General features: G+C 36.8%; 1 protein-coding gene across 1 annotated transcript; it reads left to right on the top strand.

Annotated features, from left to right (window-relative positions):
* LOC105177098 lies at nucleotides 2,113–11,102 on the top strand. The gene is made up of 8 exons (XM_011100130.2): nucleotides 2,113–2,551; nucleotides 3,052–3,192; nucleotides 3,372–3,599; nucleotides 5,236–5,443; nucleotides 8,527–8,663; nucleotides 9,534–9,614; nucleotides 10,455–10,521; nucleotides 10,618–11,102. Exons 1-8 carry the CDS (start codon nucleotides 2,244–2,246, stop codon nucleotides 10,915–10,917), a joined length of 1,470 nt encoding a protein of 489 aa, XP_011098432.1. The 5' UTR covers nucleotides 2,113–2,243; the 3' UTR covers nucleotides 10,918–11,102.

Here is an 11,422-nt window from a genome sequence, read left to right as displayed (position 1 = left end):
CTACTGGACATGGGTGTTGCGATTACCTAAGGGACGCGCCCCTCTTGCCATCATTGCAGCCGTAAGATTAGCCTGCCAAAAAGCTATTGCCCTGCTTCCCAATAAGACGAAGGCTGCAGTAGCCAATTAGAAGAACAAACGCCAGATTAATATAGGCAGGTCCTTCTTTCCCAAAGATACAAAAACCTTCCATACAGAGAATGGGGAGACACCCTTCTTCCTTATGAAGGCAGGCAGGTCCCCCCTTCCGATGAAGACAAAGGCTCCTACTCTAAAGATTTAGGAGGCATCCTTCCTTCTTAGAGTGGTGGGACTGAATGATAGGTATGACCTAGTACGATTGGCTCAAAAAGAAATGCTAGGCCCAAGACAAGCTTGCGAGCCCAGGAGAGAGGTAGCCTAGAATTATTGCACTTGGCCCAAGAAGGAGGCTTGCCTCTTCAAGATTAGCCCAAGAGGAAGACTCACTAAGTTCAGTCCAAGGAGGAGCCCCCCACCTCAAAAGCTATCTAAGGATGAAACTTACGAGCTCAGCCTAAGAAGAAGGCCCAGCATAAAGGACCGCCAATCTCAACACACACTCCCACTCGGCATTAACGCAGCGCGCCGATAGGAATCACAATACGAAACCAATAACGCAACGACAACAATTTGAATGCACGATTTCAGAAAGTAGATTGCATTAAACTGAAAAGTGCGAATACAATGATTAATGATACTAGAGCAAAGAGATCGCCTTGAGGGGGACTTTAGCACGTCACTAAACCAAGTTTCTTGTACTCATTCCCCCCTATAATAGGCTTAAAAAAATAAATCCTATTGAAAGCAGTAAATATTAAAATAGCTGAAAAATGCACCTCATGAGGCGTAACTTCCCCCCTGAGCAATCTAAACAACAAAAAGCAAATAATAAAGCAGTAAAAGACCAACACCTAAGACTCTAAGACTGTGGATGTCCAGCGTCTGTCGATGAAGGTTGAGTGGTCGGCCATGTAGAACGATTGAGTGGTCGAAATGCACGTCAAGGGTGCCGAGTACGCAGGCGACCCTTAACACTGGGGGAGGAAGGTGCCCTCCAGAAATCGAACTCCTCGCCCTAAGAGGACTCCTAAAGCAGGAGTTCTCACAAAGTAGGAATCACTCCTCACTCGAAGATTTGTTGCTCAAGAAACGGACAGAGAGGCAACCTCTTCCCGCCTTCCTCGCCAGATGCACCTCCTAGGACTCTTTCCATAGAGGAACTCCTCCTCTATAAATACAAGGGGCTTCTCTCAGCAGACCCTCCTGGCCACTTTCAAAGAATTCTTCCACTGCTACACTGCTATTATGATATTCATATCTTCGCTCACGAAATTTTCATTTCTTTCACAATTTCTTGTTATAGTTTGTCTTTATACTTCTCTATTTTTAAATTTGATGCTAACTTAAGCATCAAAGTGCTAACCTTTTATTTTGCAGGTCCTCTTTCTCAAGAGATTTCACTCAATTAGCCCACATCCAATATCCAGATCCAAGAACTTTGGACCCGTGCTACAATCGCACTCATCAGTACTATTTACCTATTTATTTTTATTACTAGTGGTGTCAAATCAAATATCTTTTTATTTAAACAAAATTGATAACTATACTTTTTTTGTTAATTTAAAATTATTAGTGATGCTATATCAAAGTATTATGAAAAAAGTATTATTAACTTATAAAATTGATGAGTGGACTTTTTTATATATATGTAAATATATAAAAAAGTAATTGAAATGGAAATGATAATAAAATATATTTTTTATTAGAGTACCTAAAAATAAATATATTTTTATTATCACAACTATTTCAAAAACTAAAAGGTGGAGATAAAACCAAATAAGAATAGTATTTATAAGTTTATCAATAAGCTGTAAAAATTGATTGGGAATTGTTTATAATTTTTTATTTATATCGATTTTTTAATTTAAAAAGTTTAAAATCTAAATAAAAAATTTATTTTAAGCTTCAATCCCTAAGACAATATTAAGTGAGTGAATTAAGTTTTATAAGATTATTATTAATTAAAATAATATAAATGAAGAAATAAGTTAATCCAAACAAGCCCTAACAATTAATTTGGAGCGAAATAACGATCAACTGCCCAATCGTACGTGTTTGCCCCTCACTCGCCGTCCGATAATTCCTATAGAACATCTCTCTCTCTCTCTCTCTCTCTCTCTCTTCCAATCGAACAAAAGACGAGGAAGTTATCTCCGCCGGCGATGGCGGCGTCGGAAGACGGAGGAAAAGACGCCCACTCAGCCAATGCTGGGGAGAAATGCGCTTGCGGCTCGAACAACTGTGCCGAATGCAGTAGGAGGCAATCATCGAGGTCGAGCTTGCCATCATCATCGTCGTCTTGCTCTCTCCTTAGCTTCGACTCGTATCCAGTTCAGGAGTACGATAAGCTCTGGAGAGTTTACACGGCGTCCGTTAAGGGCTTCGCCATCGGCGCCGGGCTGAAAGGTGGACTGGCCATTTTCGCTCTTCTCACGCGCCTTCGTCGTCGGCGACTGCTATCGGCATCCAAGTAATTCTTTTGGAGTTGTAGTTTCGTCTTCCTTAATTCGTCTCGTAATTTGACTTTTGATATTTCTTACTTAAGTGGCCGCTAAGTTATTATTTGCCTCATAACTTTAATCACTGTTTCCTTTCTGCAATTAGCGTGGTTCTGGATTACTCATTTCAGGCTTCGACAGATGATTATTGTTTTGAACTTGAATTATTTGGTGTTGCTAGTGAATCCGTTCAACATTTACGAACGACGAGGTTGTATTTGGCGCTATAAAGTTGGAACCAATTTCAATTGGAAAAGTCGAATAGAAAATGATTTGCATTTTCATGGCTTAAAAATTCAATGAAATCCAGGTTTTTATGCTCTTTGAATTTAAACAATCTTTGTTATGAATTCATAAACAAATTCAACAGCATTCTTGCTTATGACTGTAGATTTGTTATATTTGTGCATATGCATGTAGGTGGGGAACTTATTCATTCATCAAGGTCTTATGGATGTCCTTTTCTTTTCAGGAAAGTAGAAATGACTTCTACTAGTGCAGATGTGATACTAGCTCTGAAGGAGACTTTAAGATACGGCCTGTTTCTTGGTACATTTGCTGGGACGTTTGTGTCCGTGGATGAGATTGTTGCTGCTTTAGGTGGTCATCGAAGGCATGATTTTCACCAACAGTTACCTTTCCTTTTATATTTGTTATTTAATTTGTTATTATTAGTATCTATGTTTATTGTTTCTGAGAAATTTGGTCACTTTAGCTTGATAGCCTTTATGACTTGTACTATTGTTGTATATATATTTAGCATCTTATTGTTGAGATTTCCTAAATATTTAGGACGGCAAAATGGAGGTCTTTGCTGGCAGGTGCTATAGCAGGGTCATCAATGCTTCTTACTGGGTTGAACACTCAGCATACAAGCTTGGCTATTTACATTCTCATGCGTGCCACTGTATTGGCTTCACGATGTGGGATAAAAAGCAAGAGATTTGGCCATATATGTAAGCCTCTAACATGGGCGCATGGAGATATTTTCCTTATGTGTCTCTCCTCATCCCAAATTCTGTAAGTATCCTATTCCCCATGCCCATTTTTGCGTCTTATTTCAATTTTTGAATGCTGTTAGTTCCTTGTTTATTGTTTTCTACTATCAGCAATCTGCAATTTCTTAATCATTGTCAAAATCTGTATGTACATGACACAGTTTGGTGACAATACCAACTAGCTGGTAAGTGTTAGGTGTCCACAAATAAATATATACTGCCTATATGCTTAGTCTAGATATGGACATGTGGACATGTAAAAGTGGCTCAATCATTAGGTTGACTGAAGTTGCTTGTGAACTTTAAATGTTCAGTTGCGAGAAAAAGATATACATTTTTTTCATATAATGTTCATATTTTCTAACATGAAGATCAGAACACAAATTGCACGTCAAAGAATTTTGGTTATATTGCTAATACAGGATTGTAATGAAGCTGAAATAGAATATAAATACTAAGCTGACTTTGAGAGATTACGAAAATGAAAATTATATTTATTTCTCAAACTGGACCAAGGGTTTAGCTTTTAAAACATCTGAAAACTGTCTAATCCAATTCTGAAAAATCAAACGTAAGCTTTCAATTTATTTTCTAAAGAGATGCTTTTGAAACTTTAAAGCATTCTTGGGAAGTGTTTCATGATGACTGGACTCAAAAGCAGAGTTACACTGTTGGCCCGAAGTACATGCAATGAATCTTCACATTGTTATTCTAGAAGTTATGATTTTCGATGTTAGTGTTCTTATGCATTTCATAGGATTATTGTGCTTAAACTGCTCAAAAAAAAAAAAAAAGGAGGATTATTCTGCTTAACATTCAGCATTAAATCATTTAGGAGTAACTTACAGAAAATGGTCTCTGCTGTTTTTCTATGCAATACCATTATTTTCTCACTTGCAATACGGTTTACGGGAGGTTTAAGCATAAAAGGAACTTGAGCAAAGTAGTAATGTTCTACAAACATCAACCACATCGTGCATAAAAAAAAAAAAAAGGAGGATTATTCTGCTTAACATTCAGCATTAAATCATTTAGGAGTAACTTACAGAAAATGGTCTCTGCTGTTTTTCTATGCAATACCATTATTTTCTCACTTGCAATACGGTTTACGGGAGGTTTAAGCATAAAAGGAACTTGAGCAAAGTAGTAATGTTCTACAAACATCAACCACATCGTGCATTCTGTTAACTGGAAGGTCTTAGTATACGATGAGTGCGCAAGTCCTACTTAATAGGAAAAAGAATAAGATGTGGAAGTCAACATATAAGGTGTGGAAAGTTTTGTACAAGATTTTTTGGTCATTGAATGATTCGAATGAACTGCTGAGGGGAACAATTTATATGGTTGCTTGTTATGCCTTCTAGATGTTGTTGAGCATATGAAACAACACTTGAAAACTCTTCGGATTTTTTTCATGGTGGTCCCCCTAAAAAGTACCAAAAGGTTTTCATTCCAATCAGTCTTTCATCACAAAATTGATCCTTACTGGAATGATAAAAGTCTTCAAGTGAAGAAGAATGTTTCACAACCAGAATCTTTTCACTTATGTACTCAGAAGTCTTGACCTTGGGATATGCTCTAATGTCTAAAACTGCGTGTGCTAATTGATTTTTCTAGGAATATAATTCTTACCATGGAACTTGGGATATGCTTTTCAGGTCTGCTTACATATTGAATCAAGATAGTTTGCCCACATCTTATAAGTCATTTCTCAACAAACACGGAGCAAAGGATCCTGTCATCCTGAAAGGAGTGAGAGAGATTGCCAGTGGTCTGCCTTTAACAAATTTGAAAGCGATAGAAAACCTTTACAAGTCCAATGGTGTTGATATTAAACTAGATCCACACATGAAAGTACCTTGCTCGGTATGTGTAGCTTACATGACATTTCTTAAACTTTATATGATGATGGTAGTCTGCTTTCTTCTGTCCAATCTGGAGTTGGTGGTCGCTTGATGCCTATATAGCTTTGTGTTTCTATATCTCTATTATATCACGAGACATCCATTACTAACAATACTTATTTCTCCAAAACTCTTGTTCCTTTCAACTGAACTTTCTATTTTTAATTTGCTTTAGCAGATGATATCACCATGCATATATTTATACTTCCCATACCAAATATATGACTTATTTGCTTTCTATGGCGTTGCAAAATAAGGCTTGTTATTTGAAGTAATGATGTTGCACCACTGTCTTATACTAATTTTGAGGCAACAGTATAGAGATACACAGAACTTAGCTTTTTCAACTCTTTTATAGAACTCTGTGTCTAGTCAAAATGGTACATAATATGGGATGGAGGCATTATGTTTTCTGCATTTGAAGCTTTGCTCCTTATTTCATGCTTTTTTTATGTAAATATGTTCAGCAATACTTAGCCATCTTTACTATCATGTATGGGATAATGGGCCTTTAGATTCACTTTTCATTATGTTTGTGATAGAGTAGAATAGGACTAACTACCCACATGTTTACTTCTTGTTAATTCAGATTAGATTGCATGCGTATTATTGCAATCAAACCCCTTTATGTAGAAGTATAATTCTAGTGATTAAAATGTGTATTTACAATTTGAACCACACTAAAGACAAAAGTAGCTATCACTTGACATGACTTTTTCTGTCGATTTCATTTATTCTTCAAACTTAGTTCGGAAGTACAAGAGCATTGTTAATGGATTAAATCTTCTTTACGTAGTATTTGTTAACACCATTTCTGAAAATCTCACAATCAGAATGAGATTATTTAAAACAAATGTCTATTTTTTGATAAGTTTAAAAATTTCTTGAAATTACAAATGGAAGATGCGCACTTAGACATACTCTATTTATGCTCTAGAATAACTGCAAAACCAAGTAAAAATAACTATATTTATATAAATACGTTGCAACAAAATTTGGCCTGCTTAGAAATTGAACATAAAAATTTTAATTTTAGTTTTGTGCACCTCAAACCCAACATTTTCACCACAACCTACACATGCAGCAGCTGAAAGGGGAAGAAGATGGTAATGGTAGAGAGGCCAAGACCATCTTGTTTAGTAAAAAATTTGTCACGTGCATTGAATGCACCTAACACAAATGTTGAGTAATTTCTTCGAAATTAAGGGGCACATACAATGTTGCAACCCATATATTGAGGACAAAGTAGGAAGATAGAAGAACTCAGCCCAGCGTTGGGCCATCCACGGATTGCAATCCATAGTGAGGTCGGGTGATCAAAATAGCCTTCAATCCGCATCTATACTGAGCCAGCAGCCATAAACACGGGCTCGACTAAGAAAGAGTAAATGGACCACAAGGCTGGATTGCTTCGGATATCCGGCCCAATCAAATGTAGTAAACATGGCCTTAATGTACTATTATGTCCACTTGACACTTTACTTTATGTTTAGCATTCCCAAGTACAAGCCCTGCTCCCAAAAGATGTCCTCAAAATCCAACCTAAGCTAAATTGGGAATGAACCTGGTAAAAACCAAAAGAGGAACACAGAGTTGATGGTGAACAATTTTTGGACCTTTATTGTAGGCACACTATTACTGTAAGATAATGGAATCCTTTGAGTTTCTTAACTTTGGGACCATCTATTGATGGATCAAAGATTCAAGAATACTCACAATTTGAGTCCTTAGCATGTTCAGCTTCTCAAAATTGTAATAATGATTTGTGTTTGGTATTGATGTTTGGTTTCCAGAAGATTGCTGTCTGATTGTTATTTTTCTCTTTTTCTTCTTTCTTTCTAGGGAAGGTTTATGTTCTATGGTAAATTGATTGTCTAAAACTTCGATGCAGGGTCTTGAGGTTTTTGCCTTCATTACTCTTGCGTGTGGTGCCTTCATTACTCTTGCGTGTGGTGTTCACATCATTCTAGATTGAACATCAAGGTTTTTGTTGATAGGATTAGAATCTTTTGCTTCCTGGGAGGATGAATAATAACTCTGGCTTCTTGCTACTGATTAATGTCTGAATCAAAATCATTTCCGAACTATTGAAATTTTTAATTCAATTCCACATATGCAATAACAATGGGTATTCTATGTTGAGTTCTCTTTATTTTTATTAAAAGCCGAAGTTGGGCATTCACAGCTGAAGTTTCTAAGGAAGAGAAAGCAGAACCCTGCCATTGCATAGAGGAGTTTTGCATTTTCTCTTATTTACTTGTTTAACTTTTCTCCATGTCTTGACTGAATTGAGTGTCACACTGTTCACCCTACAAGGGAAACATAGCATTATTTTGCTGTTGTAGTTGAGCAGCTCTGTTTCAATTATCTGTATTCAAATATTAATGCTGCTTTCTTTACTAAGAGGAAGGAGGACACACAGATAGAAACTGGAGAAAGCCTAAGTAATGGATGAATGATGAGGGAGAGATGGAGAAGCAAAAGTAGAAGAACACAATTCAATTAAGTACTTGAAGGGCACAGCTATATAAGTGAAATTGCAAAGCTGTGAAGTGAAAAAGGTTCTAAGTTTATACAGGAGAAGACTGCAAAACTGCAATATATTTTACCTCGAAGGACAAATGAAGTCTTAATTCGGTTCGTGGAGAGCTTAATGCCTTCTCGAAAGATAAATGATTAAACACAATGCAACACACTTTCTAACAAAGAAAATTGAGTTGGAAATAGAACAAGTTGAACGTGCAATAGGTAGGGCGTGGTATGTCGAACTACCTAATTGAGAATTACCATAAAAGTTGCTCTAGTTTGGAGAACTGTCTTGATAATGGTGTTATTCAGTTAAAAAAGCACAATCACTTCTGTTTACTGTTGAAAATACTGTATACCCTTGAAGAGGTCGCTAATCACAGGACTAAGTAAGACTATATTTGCAGAGAGTTGCCCATTATAATTGCTTTCTGCATGCTTTTGGTTCAGAATAGCCAATTTTTTACCAGAGTGAGAGTCTCAATCAATTTCTTTCTTTAAAATTTTCTAACACTGCAGATTATCCATGGGAATCAAGCATGCAGTACACATTTCTTTTCCTTTTTTCTTCAAGCCTATAAAAGAGCACTACCAGTATATCTTCCGGTTTATCTAATTCCTGCGCTGATTGTACATCGTCAAGGTCTTCTGAAAAGGTAACTCATTGCACTTTAACTGATGGTAGAATTTCCTTGTTTGATGCATCAGATGTCTTGCAACTATAATAGCTGATTCAGGTTTAGTCACTGTATTCCCAACATCCTGTCTTAGTGCATCTTTCTTTAAGTATTCCCTGGATAATCAAGTAGACATGCGCTCTGTTAATTAGTTGTTAGCCTCAGTCCTTGATTAGCTGTTAATTAGTTGTTAGCCCCAGCCCCACGGAAATAATCTAATCATATAGCATTACCTCAGTTTAATTGTCCAATAAACTTTTATAATGTCAAAACTGATTCCTCAAAATTTGAAGCTCTTAATAGATACTCTGATTCCTCAAATGAAGGACACTCAATGTGCCACCTTCTCATAGCTCCTCAATAAAACTCACATACCAGCTTTCATCTCTGTTTCAACACCTTATCCCTCCACATTGGAAGTTGTTCAAAATTTACATCACCCCACCCTTTTCAGGTTCCTGGATTTTTTTTTTCTCCAAACCAGATTTGGCCTCCATGTAGATATTGGGGCAATCTATTATACTGAAACATTTGATATTACTAAACTATTTAGCTGATGTAGGTTGGTTACGTGAAAGTATCTATACATGGAAACCATTCACTGTCCCTTTCCCCATTCCATATGCTATTTCTGTTTCATGTGTATCGAAGTCTGCTTTCCTCTTGTACATTATGTACTGGATTGTTAGTCTAAACTGAGTTTTGGTGATTCTATCTTCATTTTCCTTTTTTCCTTTATCAATAGTCACGATTTAGATTTTGCAATCTTTAATACCCTTAGAGCTTCTATTACATGGGCACTCCTTTGAGCTATTATTGATGTTAATAATACTGCTCCATGTCATACAGGCATTACACAATTTTATGGAAAGGTCTTCTTGGTACTGCAAGGTCAAGCCTGTTCCTCTCAATGTATTGTTCATCTGCCTGGTAAGCACTGAGTTTAAAGTAGTAATTTGATCTCATATACTACATAGAGATGAATGTACAGAATCCTTTCTTGCAATCCTGTGGAAACCAATTCCGAGTTTGAAAGCAAAGTGACTGTTAGTCTCGGATGTTTGTTCACCTAGATATGCCTATCTTTGTGCACATCCAGTTATCTGCGATTGGAGTTGACATATCATCTTTTGTGTGATTACCTGCAAGTGAGTTCCCAGTGGTGTCCTCTTGTTACTTTTTCGTTTGCCCCTTTTAGTTTATGTGTTGGTTGCCTTAGTTGGGAGTCTCATGTTGGAATTGACGTATCTAAATAGGTATCTGTTCTTTTATTTGACTATCCAGAACATAGACCAAGTGGAAGTGCAATGGTGTCTTCTTGTTATTTTTTTTCCTTTTTTCATTTTCTTTCTCTCTTTTGGTTATATGTTGGTTCCTTTAGTCAGGAGTTCGTTTTTGTTCAATAAAGACTGCTTGGGGACCAGAGGGGGCTGGAGTAGGGTTAATATGAAGGGAAGATTCTAAGGAAGTTAATAATTTTAGTGTTAAAACACATCATGACTAGGCGGGTTATTCCAGCATTTATCTTTGCTGATATTGGTGGTACAAAAGGCATGTGTGAAGGTCCAACCAGAGGACTAAGTGCAAAGCTCTTCAGAAAATTCAGGGTGCTGAATCAGGGGAAGACAGCATCTTGGCATCCAATCAATTCCTCTATTTCAGATATTTCCATGAATATTTCTTGGATGATAACCTTCTAATATGAATATTAATCTTTTTTTTTATGTTATTTAATTGTTGACTATACTTTTTGCTGCTGCTTCCACTTAGGATATGGACATGCATCCTATTCAGGATTCTGAAGAGATGTAACATTCCCATGGTGGCGATAGGAACTGTAAGTAGATCATCTTTGTCACTTCCTTTGAATAAAGGATAACCAATCAAACATAAGCACAGTTTGCTTTAATCTGATACTTGTTTTCTCGAACAGTTTCCTACTGGTCTAGCTCTAGCAATTGAGAAGAAGAGCCGAAGGATAGAAATATCTTTATACTGCCTTGCACGAGCAATCGAGAGCTTCTTCACATGCATGGCTGATGTAGGATACTTGCCCCAGTCTAAAAATTTGAAAAGAGCTGATGTTTTGGTCTTTAGCATATCAACAGCAATTATCATGCATTGTTATGCCATGGAGAGGGACGTGTTCCGCTCCAAGTACCTCAACGTGCTTGATTGGGTGTTTGGTGTTCCCCTTCCGCCAAATGATGAAACTCCACGTAAGAAACAATGATGAGTAATAACGTTCAAATTCTTGAAATTTGTTTGTCATGAATCCTCTCGTTGATGTTACCGGGCAAAGCTCGTGCAAAACAAATGTTGTAGAATCATTTGATGACTTGGGATCATTTCCTATCCTGTTAAAACAATTTGCATAGATACAGGGGCCTCCACACTCTGACCTATTTCTTCTTATTATAGCATGAAAAGATGACTATTTTGATACCGGGGAAAGTCTTGGATGCACCTATATATGTGCTTCCAATCTCTCGATTCTGAGTTCCCATTTGAAGCTGCTACTCTGATTTCACTGCAAAAGAATTCCCCATAATCAGAGATCAAATGTATGAAGTTTACTGGTCTATTTTTCATCAACTAAATTACTTTTGAGTTCTTTAGCAAGACCAAATATCATCCCATCTCATAAGTAATTTAGTTCTTTCCGCAAGATCAAAATTCTTCATTCTATCGCAACTAAAGTACATAACTGCCTCACTGATACGATTCTATAGTAGATC

Source organism: Sesamum indicum, linkage group LG2 (genome assembly GCF_000512975.1).
Source record: "Sesamum indicum cultivar Zhongzhi No. 13 linkage group LG2, S_indicum_v1.0, whole genome shotgun sequence".
Taxonomy (NCBI): Eukaryota; Viridiplantae; Streptophyta; class Magnoliopsida; order Lamiales; family Pedaliaceae; genus Sesamum; species Sesamum indicum.
The sequence above is the reverse complement of the archived record's forward strand: the minus strand, read 5'-3'. Positions and strand labels throughout refer to the sequence as shown.